The sequence below is a fragment of the Trematosphaeria pertusa genome (assembly GCF_010094035.1).
Source record: "Trematosphaeria pertusa strain CBS 122368 unplaced genomic scaffold BU26scaffold_4, whole genome shotgun sequence".
Lineage (NCBI taxonomy): Eukaryota > Fungi > Ascomycota > Dothideomycetes > Pleosporales > Trematosphaeriaceae > Trematosphaeria > Trematosphaeria pertusa.
In genome coordinates this window covers 2,223,629-2,241,921 of record NW_022987215.1, presented here as the reverse complement: position 1 = coordinate 2,241,921, position 18,293 = coordinate 2,223,629, and the positions used below count along the sequence as shown (strand labels likewise).

The window sequence follows — 18,293 nt, the reverse complement described above, 5'->3', positions numbered from 1 at the left end:
TGCAAAATTACGAGGCCAAACTTCTGCGCAAGCTGCCGCGAGACTGCAGGGCTGCGGCTTTTCATCGCAATTGCTCTTCACGCGTGCGTTCACGGCCGGGCTGCTGTCAATGAATGCCCTTGATTCTGTCCCTGGCAGCTCCAGGTAGCCCATACCGCTTCCTCCGCCACAACGCGCATACTCTGCTGCGCCTTCACTTAGTGAGTCCTGCAAAACCCGTAAAAGGGCCCCCGTCTGACCCCCTATAGCATCGGCCGGCCTTAATTGCGACTTCTTGCCTCCCACATTTCCGATCAAGATGCGCCCCTCGTACGCACTCGAAGTCGTATTTGACCACTTCACCGAGTCTGCACTCCGTACCCCGACTGCGCGGTAGCATTGAATCTCCGCCCGCGGGGCCCCTTGGCTTCTGCAGGCGACATTACTCCAGCGCCGAAGAGCTACCAGAGGATGCAACGGATATATTCGCTTCCATCCTCGGTGTAGGCGATGGCGGCGTGGATGACACGTTCCGAGAGCTGGCGGAAACGGAATATGGGAATGACATATCCTCTGCCCGGCCGCAGGCTTCCCGGGCCAGCAGGAAGGCCCAGCGGCAAAGCCAGCCAGCCCTTATATTGGAGTCTATACATAGCGAGGCACGAGCGTTGTACTACGAGCCCCCGCCCGAAAAGACGGATTTGTCCTACACCAATCCCAGGAGAAGGAAGCCTGGTGGTCTGCTACGGCGGAGTCGGGTCTCCCTTCCTACCGATGAGATGCTAGCGCGGAGGGAAGGCCCCATCTCGCTGTATTCTATCCTTGCTCGACACATCCGCGCCGTTACCCTAGCACCTGAAGCCGAGATAGAACCGGAGTTGACAAGTCAAGAAGAAGCCCTACTCAAGTCGAAAGGCTACTCGTTGAGAAGCGTGGAACAATGGACAACTCTGCTCCTGGATTCAAAGTCTCTTGTTGCGGCTGACATGTTCAAACCGGGAAATCCCACGCCGCCATTCTTTCTTGTGCTGCTGTTTCTCCGCCGAAAGCACATCAGAACGTTCGCTCTGGGGATAACCATGAGGCATATCGCCAATAGGTTGCAAGCTGAGCCCCTTCACTGGCCATCCTTAAAGCTGCTTGTTGTGCGGCTGCTTCGCCATGCGCGCACAGTCTGGCCCGAATCGATACCTTGGATTGCATCCCTCTTCTCTTCGGAGGCCCTGAGGATCTACGAGGAGGGAAAGAAGGAGGGGCGGCTAACGCAGAGGAAAGTCTCAGACCTCACGCACTTCAGCAACACGTTCCTTTCCCTGCTGTCTTTGCCTACGAGTCTAGATCCTGTAATCTCTTCGCTACACCAGGAGAAAGCACAGTTTCACGTGCTTGCTTTCATGGCTAGCTGCGAGCCGCCTTTGCTTGTAACAAAAACTGGATTTAGATCGACGGCAAGGAACCAGCTCGCGCACGCCAAAACGGCGCAAGAAAGGGAGTGGGCGGAACTAAAAGGGCCGTCTTGGCCGCCTTGGAAGGAGAACCGAAATGCTATGGACGAAGACAAAGACTATGATTTTGGTGCATCAAGAGCATCTCGCATCCTCCATCGCATGTTTGAGGCTGGCTACGGACCTGGTATCTGGGAAGAGGTTGCTGAATCGTATGCGGGTTGGGACACAGACCAGTCTCCGACGATCCAGACGCGAACATCTTTGCCCGCGTTCTCGACGCAATATAAGCACCGGGACCATCTGGATGGTCTGCTCTGGGCCGCTCGGGTTAGGGCAACACGGACGCGGAGGGAAGCATGGGCATGCTTCTTGGCACACGAAACCTCGGACGCGCCTGCCCACCTGGAAGTGTACCATGCGATGTTTGAGAAGCTTCATTCCTATGAAATCCCGGAGCAAGAGCCAGATGCCTCAGAATTATTTGAGACTAATGAACAGCAACCCCTCCCTGGAGATATGAAGGAAGTATTGTCGGATCCCAAGTCGCCCTTGCATCTGGTCCATTTGAGCGAGCCCATGCCCACATATGAACAGCTGTATCATAGGATGGTGGGAAAAGGACTCCGGCCCTATGGAAGATTCCTAGCCTTTCTTGTCGAGACGGTCCCCGATTTCTCCACGGTCTTGAGCGTATTAGAGTCCAGCAAAGACGATTTTGACGGAGGAGTACGCCACCTCCTGGAAGGTACTTTTTCGGATGAAGCCTCAATGCCACAGCTCCCTGGTTATTTCCTAGCCTCCTTCATCCGCTTCCTTTGCCGCTTCGGCCGCTTCTCCCAACCGCCTTCTGCCACACCGATTCCCATCTCACCAGGCGAGCACAACCTCAGATTCAAGATGGACCAGTCTTATCTTCTCGAATACGCATATGCCCTTTTGTTTCAGGCTCGCCCTCGGTATCGGCCAGCATGGACGGCCTACATGCAAAAACTGCACTTCGGTTCCTTCATCATGAGAGCGCGAGGGCACAGGAGGACAAGGCAAATGACGAGTAAATACGCGACAATGTTCTACCTGCTTGAGAAGATGGACGACATAGAGCTCGATCCCGATGACGCGCAGTTCCTGCTGGCCTGTAATATCGCTCGATACGAAGCACAATCCGCCTTTCGAGGCTCTCTTGATATTGAAGAGACACGCTATCTTCTCTCCACGGGACCGCGATCCCTGCGGACTTTGTTTCACACCTTAGTCGGCGCAAATACCGATCCAAATGACCCAATTCCAAGAAAGGAGACCAAACCTCTCCCACCACACATCCCTGGACCAGCGCAACTGCACGCATACGTCCGCGCCCTAGGCCTTTTCCGCGACTACGAGGGTCTATTCTCATTCGCGACCTGGGCAAAGACATACCACGCCGAAGTCAACGCTCGTGCACACGCCCAGCGTGGGGGTCGCAAAATTCTGTACCGAACATTCGTGGCGCTACGCGCTGCAATTGAAGGGGTCCTCGACAAGGAGCAGCAAGGTCAAGGCGCGACGACAGAGCTAGCGGAACTAATCAAGGCGCAGCTCGAGAGCGTGAAGGAATGGGGTTGGCCGCCCGATCACCATCTCGATATGTATCTCAAGGGGAAGTTGAGACATGCTGGGGGAAAAGGCTTTGCGTCGCGGCGATGAATGGTGTGTACAATACTGTGTGTAGAGAGAGGGAAGGCGAGCTGTTGATACCCCCACTGTGCGGATATATCTGGCTGTATATTTAGGCGTTGCGGTTATAGACCTCTTGTTATGCTTGAAATGTTTTGAGTCCACACGTGCGGAATTTGATAGTTCGCGGTCCCGCTCGAAGGGTTCGAATGTGCCTACCCTAGGTAGGTAGGTTGCGTCACCGCTCCTTCCTTGGGGAAGTTAAGGTTGTCTTGGCAACTCGAATGGACTTCAACTTCCCGCGTCTCTCGTGTCTCTTTTCTTTGCCCTCTACCTTCTCCAGTCCTCCCGCGAAGGGCGCCCAGGCCACAGTTCGGCAATAAGACGCCAACTCCCTCCAGCATGGCGCGTACACTCACCGATCTCCCTCCAGAGCTTTTGCTCAAGATCTGCATTTCGGTCAACAAAAAAGGCCTGAAAGCCCTTCGGCTCGTGGATCGCAAGCTGAACGGCGTTGTCGGCGAGCGGTTGTTTCGGCGGCTGAAGACGACCTTTCCTGAAGACGACAATCGTACGCTTGCACGCCTCGCTATGCTCCTTGCTAGCGACTGTGCAGATTACGTTAAGGAAATCAACCTTTCTCCGGACGTATGCAGCTATCTTCCCCCCGTGGAACATCACATTCTACCTGTAAGGCATTAGTTCCTGATCTTGTTAATGAATATACGCCGGTGCATTTCGAGCTAATGAATATAGGGATGGTTCAAGGTAGACTGTGCGGTCCTCAATGCGGCCGTCAATCTCAGCGCACGATTTCCGAAACTGGAGGACGTCTGCATATACGGCCGTTTCGGAATCAAGGACCGTGATTGGGCGTGGGAATATGGGACCATCACTGTCGACGGCATGATCGAGGCCATGTTCTCGAGCCTCTATCGACGAGCTACCTACCTTACGCCAGTCAGCGGGCTGTCCCTCAAGAGACTTCAGTGCGATCACGACCCGACGCTCGCCTTGAGCGTTGAATTTCTTACTGTTATGCGCAACATTGAGCGACTGAGGTTACACTTTGACCGCTTCGACGAATACCACTACCCGGGAGACAGGCTCAAAGATCGACCAGATATCAGTGATGCACATGACTTCGGCACACACTTTGCCACTACATGGCTGAGTCATAATCAGGGTAGCTTGACTCATCTCCATTTGAGCTTCCGTTACGGTGCCGGATTCTATCCCAAGATCGATCTGCGAGGCGTGCATTTCCCGAAGTTGAAGAGCCTGCGTCTGGTTGAGTTCCAGTTCTCGCATGACTGGCAGTGTGACTGGATCGTTTCCCATGGCGGACTTCTGGAGCTTTACCTGGTCGAATGTCCAATCCTGGTGACCCGAATAAGTGGGATGGAGCTCGACCACGAGGGTTATCCTATCTACGGACCGGCGTCGCTAGATGAATCAGAGACTACGTATGAGGGACGATGGTATAGATGGTATCACGCATTCAAAGGACGCTTACCAAAGCTCCGGAGATTTATTACCGACACAGAAGTCACACGTCAAGAGGAGAACTTCCAGGGCTGCTGCATAACTGGCATTACATTCGGCCTCAGCAGCAGCAGATATGAGAAATACAGGAAGGGTACCTGCGGTTCTGGAGAAAATCTGGACCATCTTAACATGTGGCTTCAAGGCTACGACGGCGGGGCGTTGGCTTCGTTGCTACGGCATACTGGACAATGGCGGTATATCGAAGGCTTGATCCAGAGACATGGTGCCTTTCCGGGATTTTGGAAGGCGCTGGAGGGAGAGATTCCTGACGAACTTCCTCAGATTCCTCCTCACATTGCGCGCCCCACGTTTCGAGAGGATTGGCGCTTCTTCGCCCGACGCCATAGTCTACCAGATGACGAGGATGAGCATTCGGACGAGTCGGACAGCGGACATAGCTGCTATCTCTTGGGGGACTAGAATGCTATTTTCGCTCCTTAGGGAGGGATTATGCGGACAAGATGGGACAGAATGAGCTGCTTGGGGCCGTCCTTCGGGGGCTTGAGGCTTATCTTGTATTTGTAGTGCTGACGGACCATATACCCTGAAAACTTGAGATCTCAAAATACCGAACTGATAGACTCCATATGAGCATCGTAGCCTGGGCTCCTTTTAGCCTCTCAATTCCTCGCTTTCGGATCTCCCTCTCTGAAACCTCTACTTCTTCTAGGATATTGTCGCTAACGAGGAAACATCTATTGTGATTCGAAGTATATTGCATTTATGTTTACCGTAAAACCGTGATGGAGGCAAGTAAGGCGTAGCCAACGATGATGTGTGATAATGAAGCTGTTGTGGTGGGAGAGCCTATCACCCTATGAGCTGACGCCGAGGGACAATTCTGTGGCTAGTGCGGTGGCGCAAAGAGTGGCTGTTGCTTATGTAATTTTCCCGCACTGAAATTCGTAAACTGCAACATCACAGAATTCTTGTCGCACATTCAACAAACCATCATGGGCGTCCCTTTCGACTTCGCGCCGGAGCGGCCAGAACACATCGATCAGATCCTCAATGGCCTCGACCGGTACAATCCTGAGACCACCGGGGTCTTCCAGGACTACGTCATGCAGCAGTGCGAGAACCAGACGTACGACTGCTACGCCAACCTGGCGCTGCTGAAGCTGTACGTTTCTTTACTTTGCCGCTTACTATTGGCTTTCAAGGTTTCGTGATGATCAAATACCACAACGTTTCCTATTAACCGAGGGGCCGGAGCTTGAATCACTCCTCCCGCTGAAGTGGAATTATTAGCTCTATCTGAAAGAGCCTTTCCTAGTTTCTCGTATCCGCAGTATGTTCTGTGCTGAATACTGACATGGATGCAACATAGGTATCAGTTCAACCCGCACCTCAACCGCGACGAAACCATCACCAACATCCTCGTCAAGGCCCTCACCGTCTTCCCAACCCCGGACTTCTCCCTCTGCCTCTCGCTCCTTCCCTGCCACACCCTCGCGCCCCTCCACACATCCTCACACACTCCCGCCGCCGGCGATGCACCGCTCTCCGAAGCCGTGCAGAAACTCAACGTCCTCAAGAATCTGCTTGAGGGTGCTGACTACGCCGCGTTCTGGTCGACGCTGGACTCAGACGACCTGTATGCAGACCTGGTGGCCGATGTCTCGGGATTTGAGGAGCTGATGCGGGTGCGCATCGCGGCGACAGTGAGCCAGTCGATACGGGAGGTGGACAGGAACATCCTGGAGAGCTGGTTGAATCTTCAAGGAAAGGAATTCGAACACTTCGTAGGCACAGTGTGTGGGTGGAATGTGGACGGGGATAAGATCAAGGTGCCCATCAATAAGGATAACGAGGCCAAGGGCACGGTGGTTCGGGAGAATGTCAAATTTGACCGTGAGTGGAATCCAAAGGATGCAGGGTGGGATTATTTGCTAACAGCATTTTCAGAATTTTCCAGAGTCATTCGGAGGGCATACGAGCAGCCTGCTTAACGAGTTCATATGCAGGACGAAACGCGATAGCCGAAGCATGATGGGCATGGTCAGGGACATGGCGTTTGGAGAGGTTCTGGCAACTGCATTGGAGGCATGCAAATGATGTGCCGGATATAATCGCAGGCAATAAGACATGAGTCTCTGCGACTCGGAATATACCCAATGAAAACTTGTGGTAACATCGTCCAGACAAGCATGCTTATTTTCTGTGGGACATCTAAACTCTCAGAAATCAGGCTCTACATTGAGAAGCCGTGCTTGCTTCGAATTACCGGATCGACATAGAACTCGAGCGTCTTTCCAAGATCCAACTGTGAGATTAGCCGTCACGTGAAAAGAGATCACCATGGTTAAGCCCTGGGTGGCTAAACGGGCAGCCCCAGTCGATCAACCTTCTACCTAAATTTGACTACATACTCACGATACCAGGCCTATCCCAGCGCCAATAGTCCCATAGCAAAAGATCCCGCTCACAAGCCGGATTTCGCGATTTAAACTCTCAGTTCCGCAATATTACCCCACCTTAGGCCGCTAGAATTGCCGTTCAAATGCGGGGGCGAGGTCCTAATGACTCTCGGTCCAGGGACGATCGCTGGTAAATTTCCCGAACCTGTCGAGCTAATGCTACTCCACCACTCATACTTCGGCCTTATGTTGACTGCTTCGCGCTGCATGCTTCTGTCTAAGAACTGTTCGAATCCTTCTCGCAGGTTACACTGCTTAGGCATAAGAGCTGCATATTGAGGGTGTAACGTTTGAGCACGGGACTATGTAAGTACTAAGCTACACTCATTAAATACGAGGTACAAGAAGGTACCCGCGTCCAGTATCGTTTCCGGTAGGAAATTGATCAAGCATTTAGGCGAAGTCGCTGACACGATGCAGCGCATAATATTGCTCTTGATGCTCGCTCAAGCACCCCTTCTCGCTTCGTCAATCCCTCTATTGTCTAACTCCACGACAACATTGCCATCCCCACTATCCACGACCCAATCGACGTGCGCTGGATCTGCACCGCCCACCAATGTACCTAGCACCACCTTCCCGGTCACCGTCCCTGCACAGCCTGGAGGAACTTCAGGCCCAGTCATTGGCCAGCCAGCATGGGACTACACGAATCTCAACCAAACCAACAATGGCCCCCTACATCTCTCCGTCTCAACCACGGGAGGGAATAAAAGCAGTCTACTTCTCTATGGTGTGATGTTGGAGGATATCGATCATAGCATCGACGGTGGCCTTTACGCGGAAACAATTCAGAATCGCGCGTTTCAGGACCGGACAATGGAGGGGTGGTATGCGGTCAATGGGGCTTGCATGGGGCTTACGACGGAGTTGCCGCTCTCGGACGCGCTGCCGAACTCGCTGAGAGTGGAGATGAAAGGGCCAGGAGAAGGCTTCGCGAACGAGGGATGGTGGGGTCTCTCGGTCCGTCCAGTAGCCTATAACATATCCTTCTGGGCACGAACATCCAGCGACGTGAAGAACTTCACCGTCAAAACAGCGCTCATCTCAGCCGCGGACCAAAGCCACGAATGGGTTTCCACCGAAGTCGCGCTCGCCGGCGGCCCGGACTGGACCTACTACACCGCTACCCTCACACCTGCCATCGCAGCCCCAGACACTAACAACCTCTTCGTTATAACATCGACCTCCTCCCAATCTGCAACAGTCCAGTTCAACCTCATATCCCTCTTCCCGCCGACCTATAACAACCGCACTAACGGAGTGCGCCCTGACCTCATGCAAAACCTCCTCGATCTGAACCTCAAGCACTGCCGCATCCCTGGTGGCAACAATCTGGAAGGCCAAACTGTAGCCCGCCGCTGGAAATGGAACGAAACGATCGGCCCGCTGACGACTCGCCCGGGCCGGCCGGGCGACTGGGGATACTACAATACGGATGGTATGGGGCTGTTCGAATGGTTGACATTCTGCGAGGATCTCGTAGGTGCTGATGGCGGGACAATTCTAGGCGTGTACGCGGGCTACTCGCTAGGCGGGGAGAGCGTGCCCGAGGAGGCCCTACAGCCGTTCATCGACGACATACTCCGCGAGCTAGAATACGTGCTCGGAGCCCCAGATTCCGCATACGGGAGTCTGCGAGTTCGAGATGGGCGAACCTCACCCTGGAACGTACAATACATCGAGATCGGCAACGAAGACTGGTTCTCCAACACATATGCCTACCGCTGGCCCGCCTTCTACCAGGCCCTCAAAGCCACATACCCAGACAAAACATTCATCGCAACAACCACAAAAGGCATCCAGCTCCCCGCAGGCGTCCAGTTCGACCAGCACTTCTACGGCGACAGCCGCAATTTCCTCGGCCTGTTTTCCGCATGGGATACCTGGCCGCGCGACAACGGCACCGACGTCATCGTCTCCGAGTACTCCGTCCAGCGCTTCGACAACCAGACCTTCTCGCCCTGGCCGTTCATGCAGGCCAGCGTCGCCGAGGCCGTCATGGGCCTCGGCATCGAGCGCAATTCCGACGTCGTTAAGACGCAGATGTATGCCCCGTTCCTCTCGAATCTGCACTATGACCGCGAGGGCAAGCCGCGGCTTATCTCGTTCGATGCGGATCCCGCGCAGACGGTGCTGTCGAGCAGCTACTGGGTGCTGAAACTGCTGGCCAGTACGCATCCGGCTGATGCGAGGGTGTTGGAGGTTGAGGGGAGCGTGCCGGTGCATCCGTTGTATTGGACGGCGAGTCTGGATGTGGGTACCGCGGCGGTGTATGTCAAGGTTGCGAATGCGGGGGAGGGCGAGCAGGTGGTGAGTACGAATTTACAGTGCGGGACGGCGAGTGTTGTGGAGGGGGAGAAGCTGGCGCGGAATACGCCGGAGGAGAAGGGGACTGTGGGGATTGAGGAGCTGGAGGTGGGTACGGGAGAGGATGGGGGGAGTCGGGTTACGATGCCGGGGTGGAGTGTGGCGGTTTTGACGTGTGGTGAGTAGATGTGGGTGGGGGTTTGTGTTGATTGCTTGATTTGTCTAATTTAGCTCGAAACAGGTCGTTCAGTTGCATATGCGCTCTCTATGGCTTACTTCCATCTGCTCTAGCCAGTTCAATGTGAACGGTGCCCAGGGAGCGTTCCGCTTTTGCAGTATTGAAGTGCCGTCTCTATACGTTTACCAGTGGCACTCTAAGTCAAGACCCTCCTCTGCCCTCACTCTGATCGCGCTGCAGCTGGCGTGGACGGCTGCCCGAGAGGCAACCTCCCAGAAGCCCCAGGAGCCAGACTGCGACAGCCTACTAGCCTCTAGGACAAACCCTTGAAAGTGACAGCAAAGACACCGTTCCTTCCTCAAGCAGCGCCTCTCAGAGACAAACCACTCAATGAAAAAAACCAAGGATGGCAGTGCCATTCACCAACTCGTCCAAATATCCCCGCCCGCTTTTCCCTGACTAGCCTCTTGTCAACCCAGCGCACAGTCAAGAGAGCGATCTAGCCAACAAGGTGCGTACTCGGGGGATCGAGTACCGGACAAAGCTCTTTCGAGCTCCCTGGGCCTTTGACAGCCCGTTAATTCGTGTACCCGTACAACCCGCAAGAGTCCTCCGAGGAGGCCTCAAGCTATACCAAAACCCTAGGGTGATCTGATGCATAGATAAGAGCCAGCACCAGAGCGTGCTGTCACGGTTGAGGAAGCGGCACAACTGGACTCTCTCCTGCAACGATCGGCCGGGCCTGCGAGGGCGACGACTGCTACCAAAGGTACGATGGCGGTTGGGTATTGTCCGGAGGGGTCGATTCGTTCCTCAAGAAGAGAAAGCGAATCTGCATCAAGCAGCGGACTCCGACACCACGTCGCTGGCCCGGAAACGCGCTGCGCGCAGGCAAGCGGCCGGGGCGAAGATGATGCCGGGGGGTCGCGATACGTCGTACGCCTGCGGAAGCCGCCGGGTTACAGATTCCTCCTATTTCCCATGTAAATCCCACCCCCTCCTGGGATGAGATCCAGAGTATGTAACACCGTACTTCCCCCCTGCTGATGCGCGACATGCGCCGGTCGGTGGCAAGTCCCACCTCCCTCGCCGTGCCGCTGGTGAACTCGAGGACTCGAACCTCTGGGCTATCGTGCGATGCCATCCACGGTTTTTTTCCGACTCCATTTTTCAAAACGACCGGGAGAGGGGACGGTCGGGTCTCTGCCTTTACGTTGTGCGAACGGAACGCACCTCAGGGTGATGAAGCCCCGCTACCTCCACTGCCTTGCTCGAGTGAGCGCGGCGAGATGGAGGGTAGCGTTGCGGGGTAGGCCTCGCAGAGCAAGAGGTGGTTGAGGAGAAAAGGTGAGAGGGTGGGCGGAGGCGAGATTAAATAGTCGGCCACCGGAGCTCGGCGCTCGAAGCTCCGGACGGGCGTTGCTAGGGCGACGGCTGGGAAAGAGCGCGTGGTGAAGTGCAGAGTTTTCGCGTTGGAGATGCGTGGTGAAGGTGAAGGAAGTGGCGGACGCGGGCGGTGTGGGACGCGGCGCGAATTTCGGGCAACAGTCAAAACAAACACGCCACCGAAGCGAAATGAGCCTCTCGAAATTGGCAGGAGCATGTAGAAGAAAGCGTAGAAGGGAGTTCCGATGATGGAGGGGCTCGGTGAGCTTAAGCATGTGGGCATAACAACCTGCTGAGGAGCGCTTCATCGCACACACTTTCTAGTGCCACGACCGGCTGCGGCGCTCCCCATTGTCTTATCACTTAAACCATCTTCTCCGCGTTCACAATCTCCGCTCTGCAGCTCCCCCGTCTAGCCTCGCTCCGCTCATCAACCTCAACGTCTGTCGTCGTCTCCGTATGCACATGTATGCCTCCCAGCTCCACGATATCCTCGTCGCTCTCCCGTCTCCTCTCCTGCCGCGCGGCTCTGCACTCCGTCGTCATGGAGCCAAGCGCCTTCTGGGGCTCCGCTACCACACTGCCGCCAGACCACGAGTTAAGTTGGCACGGGCCAATCAACACATTCCGGCTATTAGTGTTGTTGGCGATGCTGAACTGCGGCTGCGACGCGGTGGAGGTGGAGCTGGGATTGCGGTCGATTTGCGTGACCCAGTGGAGGACAAGCACGGAGAAGAGAATGTCGGCGTTGCAGCACATGAGGCAGATCCAGCCGGGCTCACCGCGGAGGACCATGAGGACTGTGAGGTTGATGACACTGGAGGTGAGGGTCGCGCAGCTGCCGACGAAGCTGCGGAAGGCCATTATGTGGAGGGGGGTGTTTTTGTTGTTTCGGTAGGAGTAGAGTTCTGCAGGGGTTAGCAGGCGATACAAGCGAAGTATTGACGACTTACTCCGCAAAGGAAGGATGAATAGCAGGGTGAGGTAGACCTGCACTTCTTATGAGCCGAGAGTGGTTATAGGCAAGCGGGTAGGATTACATTAACGACAACGTCGAACGAGATGAGCGGAAGCATAGCTTTCTGCTCCATGCCTATAATGCACACTCCATCCTCGTTGATGTATGCAATGCGGCTGTAATCTAGTCAGCTCAATCATCTGGCATATCCATGCCAACTTACAAGACAAAGTTCAAGATGACGACTATGACATAGGGCACTGTTCAAGGTCAGCACTCCGGCTGATATGTTGTAATGCCGCGCTCACAGATCATCCCGAAGCAGTTGAACAGCCAAAGCTTCGTCTTCAGGCGCGGCTGGCGGCTGCCGCGAACTATGTACTGGCCTTATCAGCGTCGCTCGAACCATAAATGGTACTTGGACTTACAGCTCGTTCGACGAGGAAGTAATAGATAAGGACTTTGGTGGTCATGTAGCAAAGCAGGCCTGTGAATCATCAGTGTCTGTTGGAGATGTCCACAGATACGGAGACCTACAAAGTAGAATGCCTACTTCGCAGATGCTGTGGGATGCGTTGATGCCGATGCCTTTTGTGAGAACAGCGGTGACGAAGACGAAGAGAGCCGAATCGATGTAAATGATAAGAGCAACTAGCCGGGATCAGCAATCGCTCCGAGGGGCAGCGTGTTAGTCCTTACGCCACGTTGCCAGAGGCAAAGCCTTCCACTTCGCAATATTCTGAGTTCGTCGGGCTGTAACCGCGTCAGTGGGCTGGAAGTTCCAGTTGGGAGGAAACACGTACTCAAGCAAACCGCTAGAATGCCAAATGTAACCATCTCGAGCATTATTGAGATGGTGTTCCCGGCAAGGGGCACCTGCAACATGTTAGGCATGCAGCCATCGCAACCTTGGTTGATGGAGCCCTACTTTGGCTGGTACAATGTGAGTGGCCATCCTGCCTCGTTCTAATCCCGTAGCATATAAAGACTATAGAATAATGGAAAACAAGGGAACAAGAGGAATGTAAGAGCAGCTGAAGGACTTATAACCTAGTCTTTGAGATAATGCCGGCAATTCGGTTCCTGATATAACGCATTCGTCCGCATTGGTAAAACAGGAAAACTCAAAGCAGCTCCTCTAAGGCAGCCATTACACTACATTTCAAGCCGGACCTTTCCTGAAACGATGTGACGCGTTTGGTGCCGCTTCCGGCTATGTCTTAGTTGTGGCGACTCGAGGTTGAGGCGATCCGAGCGTAGTCTAAGTAGTCGAATCCGGCTTGTAACAAGAAGCCACCGCTACGCTAAACTAGCAACTTTTTAATCAAGATCTTAGGGCGAACGTAAGGCTTGACAGACGTAAAGCCACATCTTATGGCACACAGTACGAGGTGGAGAACGCGGAGGAGCTGAAATATGGGTCGTCCGGGCGGCTCGTCGGGATCGACGCCATCGTGAACGTGGCTTACTGGAACTAACGGTTCGCATGGGTTTCCCGAGAGACGGTCCCTTGAACGCCGTACATGGGTGTTCTGCGCGTAGGAGGCAATGGTACGCATGGGTTCTGAGCATAGGAACTGATCCGAGGATTGATGCCAGTGATCAACGCCACGTATTAAGTCAGGGCTCGGGCGCTGAATTAAAGGGGCCACCTTCCTAAACGCTGCAGAGCGGCTCGGCAGAGTCCGTAGGCAGTTGACTTGACGCAAAGTAGCCGGGCGTTAGGTAGAGCTGAAGAGTATCCAGGCAATTGTGAAGCCAGCGATTTGAGCTATTAGGCGTTCCAGTTAAGAGTGGCTGTTGGCGTGTGAGAAAAAGAGGTGTGGTTTATCGAGCAGTCCAAACCCTCGTGCCATACAGCGGCTCAGGGGGGCCGTACAGTATGCGGCAGAATGACGACAGCTCTGAAACAGCAACGTAATCGCAAGTGAGACTTCTTTATTCGTTGGGAGTCTTGGATATCGGCGACGCTTTTTGGTGTTTGCATACGGAGTTGCGTCAAAGAATCTGGAACAACGCGAACAACGGTTTGCTAATCTAGCTTGGGGCCGTCTCCTGGGACGATGAAGGTTCAAGCGGAGCTAAGGGGGAACTAAGTAAATTCGCCATAGAATATGATGAGGTTTTTGGACATCGATGGTCGAAGCTCGATGAGATGAAGTGGATGGAGATGCCGGCTGGACGAGTCATTTAGAGGGGTTCAAGTCAGCGAGACTCGAGTTGAGGTGATTATGTAAGCCAGCCACTCCTTTGAGTCGGGACGTACGACGTCTCTCTCCCCACCTCACCCAACCCCCAACACAATCGCCAACAAATTCTCCATTTGATCTTTGTCATTTTTCAGGTCCTGCTATCCTCGAATTATGATGCACTTAACAGGTCGCGTAACCAAAGCATGTGACTCCACACAGCGAGGAATGTGGAAAGCGTTACGACCCGCACTTTCTTCAAGAGCAGTATGAAGATGAAGAGCTCGGAATTGAATCATAGGTTCAGAAGCACGATGACGGGGCGTCGGCTGCTCCGGGAAGCCAACATCCACTGTACCAAACGCATGATTCCACGCAAAGCCGTCAGTCGGGACGCGCTTCGGCGGAGTCGACGCCATTACCCCCGTCCTTCTCTTTCATGTAGCTGTCGAAGCCTGGCTTTGTACGATAAGCTGCCTCCAGAAGACTCGCCTCACCGCACTGTCCAATCTTGCGATGGAGATGCACAAAAGCGGCTGCATCGCGTCTTAAGTCATGTTCACCGTCGATGATTCTATCTGGTGAAATCCACCCTGTCCAGTAACGCACGTAACGCCCCAATGGCAGCTTCCCCTTGTATTCCTCCTTCAATCCATCACCATCATCCTTATAACGCAAGACGAAATGCCTCAATTCCGGAAGATCCTCATGGAATCTGTCGGCCACTTGGCTCCAGCGAAGGGGAGACGTGAATGTTCGCGGGTAGCTAAGCCGCCTGCCCCAAAGAGGGTATCCGTCATCGTCGGAATACCACCGCGTGTAAGTCTCGGTGGCGATGGTGCAATTGACCAGTTGCAGGCTCTTCAATGTGTCGCCGTATGCCGCAATACTTCTTATGAGTTCCGGGAACAATATGAAGTCCAACAGTTCCAACTCCCGCAGGCAAGCTGGTCGCACGTCGTCCAGATAGACTCTTGGAGAGAACCCTACATAGGGCTTGAACGAGAGAGAAAGCTTTTTGACCTCGGAAAACTTGGTTAGAAAACAGATATCCAAGCTCGCGAGGAAGTCGTGCACATCTCCGTTGACAGGAATGTCTACCAATCCAGGTTGAGACCGCCGGTTGAACGTATCCCAGGATGCAAACAGCACTTCAAGGGATTCGACATGCTTTGCAACCCGCTCGAAAGCCGTCGTCTCGAACAATTTAGGTATCCGGAGAGGCGGAACATCGATTAGCTGAAGCCTTCGTATATGATGTGCAGGTGTCGTCCAGCCGTGGTGCGCAATCGCCTGGAAGAGTTCGAAGAGCATGAAAAGCGATGGAGTGGTGTCCACGGTAGGACGCACCGCTGCTACGGCGAAGCGCGCACCGAACTAAGAAAGATTGAGGGCTAGGCTCTGGAGATTTGGGAACTGAAATGCCACATCGTACGCTCGGTCCACGCTGTTTTGAATCTCAGGATCGACCTGCTCGGTCCAGTAAGCTCCGCTACATTGATAGAGAGAGCTTCACTTACGCTTGTGCCTGGCTCCAAACGCGCCTCGAGACGCACATTACGCACGAGATCCTTCAGGTTTGCACTGTGAAGTATTTTCCTGAACCTGAGGGCACGAGGCGGACCATTGAAGATCGGGATCGTCAGCCCGTCCAAGAGGAGCTGAGAAGCGGCTGGAGCGACATGTTTGCAGGTTAGACGTAGTGCGCCGAGGTCGCTCTTTTCCAAGTCACGGACGATCTCTAAGAGGATCTCGTCAGGCATACCCGTCAAGGTCTTGGATGTCGCGGCAGTGGGCGCGGGATTCCGGTCAAGTCACGACTCGGGGTCTGGAGGCGCCATCGCTTCGACTTCCCCTCGCAGCTCGTGAAGCTGGCTCCTTCCGATGGCGATAGCAGCTAGAAGATATCGGCTGTGCTCGTATGGGTCATTTACTAACGCGAAGGTTGATTCCTAGCCCGTGGTGGGAGCACTCTAGCAAGTCGAACCGCGGGGCTTTAAAACCTTTGACCACGCCTCACCCAAAGCCTTTCGCTAACTCTATATTTCTCTAATATATCTTCCTGGAAAGCCCATGGTACGTCATTGGGCAGTGAAATTGAGAAAAAGCGAGCGATTCCCTCGAGGCTGTTCCGAGGTACTGTCTACTTATATTTCACTGGGACTATAGAGTTACCTTCGACTATCTTCCCCACTTAACTCAGTCAATTTATACATACGCTGACTCTACGCGCTCCCAATCGCTAGGTCTGCACCGAAGCCAACCGAATGGAAACTCGAGTCATGTCGTTTTTCCGAGTGTTCAAGTTCTTCATAGGATACAAGTCTCCACTCATTCCATATCTCCCAGATGAGATTCTTCTAGAAATATTTGGCTACTTGGACCACCCTTCCCTTCAGAATGTCCGACTCGTTAACAGAGCATTCTATGCCTCGGCGACTGAAATACTCTTCGCGGAGTTGAGGAGCTCTGTGCTCTCAAGTCCGTACGTGGTAGAGCGCGTCGAAAGCATCCAGAACGCGGGTGGCTTGTCGCAGCTTGTAAGGGCGGTCCGCTTAGTTCCTAACGGAGATCTTGTGTGGGAGGCCGATTCTCCAGTATGTTGAAGCCTGTCACCATCTGTTTGGACGAAAGCTGACTTGCCAAGATAGGGTTATCTATTTCGGATCGTGACCAAACAAATGACCTCGTGAAGTGTGCATACGAGGCCACCGTCGCCTTCCCAAATTTGCACACCATCGCAGTGGACTTATCCCATCTTGGCCCCGTCGATCACAAAACCCTCCTGAACCAGTTAGCCCCGCTAGAGCCCCCAATATGGGCGCTGAGCCAGCTATTCCGCTCGATATCCCGGAACAACGGCATCCCCTTAACCGAACCCAAAATCCGCAGCTTGGAGCTCACCAACGTTGCGCCAACGCTGTCACTCTACAAGAATTTCTACAGGACCGAGGATTTCAGAACGGTGATGAAGGGCATCAAGCATCTAAAACTGTCGATAAACGCCTGGGTAGTCGACCCACGCTGGGAGACGTTCGGTTGCGACTTCCCGTATACTTACGCCCCTCACGAGTTCATGAGCTTCTTCCCCAAAGCGTACCTGGACAACTCTAGTAACCTTCAAGAGTTAACCCTCCAGTTCAAGGAGTACGCTGGACTGTACCCGAAACTGGATCTGCGCGGCCTTTCCTGCCCTTCGCTTACCGTGCTAAAGTTGTGTAAGGTCGTTGTTCTCCCACGTCGCATCTTCGAGTGCATCCTGAGCCTGAGCAGGACGTTGAAGACCCTGTATCTCGTCAGCTGTCCTCTCCTGGTCGTATTGGAGACAACTATGGCGCTCGACAGGGAGCTGTATCCAGTTGCAGGCCAATCTACGAATTACGGCTCTACCTGCCCGAAGTACGTTACCCGCTGTCGATATCGAGATGTGTTCGACCGGCTGCGCGAAGGCCTGCCGAAGCTCACCGAGTTCATCGTAGGCGAGCTTGATGAAGATACACCGGACGCCACACCCGACTCCGAGCAAGACAACGCTAGCATTGCCACGACGGCTTCGAGCCAGCCGGCATATCAGCGCTGGATTTCTTCCGCAATTCCTCACATCCCCTTCACTGGCGCATTCCCCATCATAATACTCCTTGCCGTCTGGGACGTCGTCACCTCATCATTCAAGAAAAACCGTCCTCCCCCGCCAGCGACTCCGAGCCGACCAGCGCATCAACGCCCGCCTTCCCCCGCAACCTCTCACATTATCTTCGCCGTCGCGTTTCCCATCACAATCCTGCTCGCCTTCTGGGACACCGTCTTCTGCGCATTCAAGAACAACTGTCATCCTCTTCCTTATTCTCCTCCTCCTCTCCGCCCAACCGTAGCCGAAACCCTGCAGTCCCGTAGCTTCGACTGGAAAATCAGCGTCGGCCTGCGTCGAGAGCGGTATAAGATCTATTCCAAGGGCCACTATGAGGACCCGGGAGGCGAGTTCCACAATGCGAACCTGGGAGGCGATGCCGCGGCTTTGGTGCGACTGTGGAGGCATACGGGACAACGCGCCGAAGCTGAGGACGTGGAAGCTAAGTATGGCTTGGGGGCTGGCTATCGCGATTATTGGAGGGGAGAAGAGGTTGACGGCCTTGTTTGGGTAGTATAGAGCGGAATGGTAGGTGTAACCGGACCGTTTGTGTTTGCAGAGCTAAGCAAGGTCCACTATTTCGGCCCTAAACTTTT

At 54.1% G+C, this 18,293-nt stretch overlaps 7 protein-coding genes across 7 annotated transcripts; 5 read left to right on the top strand and 2 right to left on the bottom strand.

Annotated features, from left to right (window-relative positions):
- Positions 1–56: 56 nt before the first annotated feature.
- BU26DRAFT_480167 (uncharacterized protein) lies at positions 57–3,360 on the top strand. The gene is made up of 2 exons (XM_033825696.1): positions 57–200; positions 249–3,360. The coding sequence occupies exons 1-2, from the start codon at positions 114–116 to the stop codon at positions 3,108–3,110; spliced, it is 2,949 nt and encodes a 982-aa protein (XP_033687499.1). The 5' UTR covers positions 57–113; the 3' UTR covers positions 3,111–3,360.
- BU26DRAFT_257675 (uncharacterized protein) lies at positions 3,297–5,092 on the top strand. Its single transcript, XM_033821223.1, has 2 exons — positions 3,297–3,770; positions 3,837–5,092. Exons 1-2 carry the CDS (start codon positions 3,483–3,485, stop codon positions 5,046–5,048), a joined length of 1,500 nt encoding a protein of 499 aa, XP_033687498.1. The 5' UTR covers positions 3,297–3,482; the 3' UTR covers positions 5,049–5,092.
- A 548-nt stretch (positions 5,093–5,640) lies between these two features.
- Positions 5,641–6,865, top strand: BU26DRAFT_517099 (ARM repeat-containing protein). Its single transcript, XM_033828488.1, has 2 exons — positions 5,641–6,482; positions 6,537–6,865. The coding sequence occupies exons 1-2, from the start codon at positions 5,948–5,950 to the stop codon at positions 6,578–6,580; spliced, it is 579 nt and encodes a 192-aa protein (XP_033687497.1). The 5' UTR covers positions 5,641–5,947; the 3' UTR covers positions 6,581–6,865.
- A 348-nt stretch (positions 6,866–7,213) lies between these two features.
- Positions 7,214–9,853, top strand: BU26DRAFT_549068 (glycoside hydrolase family 51 protein; the record flags this gene model as incomplete). Its single annotated transcript, XM_033831974.1, has 3 exons — positions 7,214–7,421; positions 7,469–9,536; positions 9,777–9,853. The coding sequence occupies exons 2-3, from the start codon at positions 7,487–7,489 to the stop codon at positions 9,851–9,853; spliced, it is 2,127 nt and encodes a 708-aa protein (XP_033687496.1). The 5' UTR covers positions 7,214–7,421; positions 7,469–7,486.
- A 1,432-nt stretch (positions 9,854–11,285) lies between these two features.
- On the bottom strand, positions 11,286–12,835 carry BU26DRAFT_602858 (uncharacterized protein; the record flags this gene model as incomplete). Its single annotated transcript, XM_033835386.1, has 10 exons — positions 11,286–11,830; positions 11,876–11,912; positions 11,963–12,056; positions 12,104–12,140; positions 12,189–12,261; positions 12,309–12,367; positions 12,418–12,531; positions 12,580–12,633; positions 12,684–12,756; positions 12,809–12,835. The coding sequence occupies 10 exons, from the start codon at positions 12,833–12,835 to the stop codon at positions 11,286–11,288; spliced, it is 1,113 nt and encodes a 370-aa protein (XP_033687495.1).
- Positions 12,836–14,244: 1,409 nt separating this feature from the next.
- Positions 14,245–15,832, bottom strand: BU26DRAFT_590948 (uncharacterized protein; the record flags this gene model as incomplete). Its single annotated transcript, XM_033834784.1, has 2 exons — positions 14,245–15,446; positions 15,590–15,832. 2 exons carry the CDS (start codon positions 15,830–15,832, stop codon positions 14,454–14,456), a joined length of 1,236 nt encoding a protein of 411 aa, XP_033687494.1. The 3' UTR covers positions 14,245–14,453.
- Positions 15,833–16,351: 519 nt separating this feature from the next.
- On the top strand, positions 16,352–18,216 carry BU26DRAFT_562225 (uncharacterized protein; the record flags this gene model as incomplete). Its single annotated transcript, XM_033833008.1, has 2 exons — positions 16,352–16,666; positions 16,717–18,216. 2 exons carry the CDS (start codon positions 16,352–16,354, stop codon positions 18,214–18,216), a joined length of 1,815 nt encoding a protein of 604 aa, XP_033687493.1.
- Between the last annotated feature and the right edge of the window lie 77 nt (positions 18,217–18,293).

What these genes read in the sequence shown, in the direction of transcription:
- BU26DRAFT_517099 (XM_033828488.1), top strand. Translation starts at nt 5,948, where the DNA reads ATGCAACATAGGTATCAGTTCAACCCGCACCTCAACCGCGACGAAACC. An exon ending in GGAGAATGTCAAATTTGACC is followed by an intron (nt 6,483 to 6,536) that starts GTGAGTGGAATC and finishes CAGCATTTTCAG; the next exon opens with AATTTTCCAGAGTCATTCGG.
- BU26DRAFT_257675 (XM_033821223.1), top strand. Translation starts at nt 3,483, where the DNA reads ATGGCGCGTACACTCACCGATCTCCCTCCAGAGCTTTTGCTCAAGATC. An exon ending in TGGAACATCACATTCTACCT is followed by an intron (nt 3,771 to 3,836) that starts GTAAGGCATTAG and finishes TAATGAATATAG; the next exon opens with GGATGGTTCAAGGTAGACTG.
- BU26DRAFT_480167 (XM_033825696.1), top strand. Translation starts at nt 114, where the DNA reads ATGCCCTTGATTCTGTCCCTGGCAGCTCCAGGTAGCCCATACCGCTTC. An exon ending in CTCTGCTGCGCCTTCACTTA is followed by an intron (nt 201 to 248) that starts GTGAGTCCTGCA and finishes GACCCCCTATAG; the next exon opens with CATCGGCCGGCCTTAATTGC.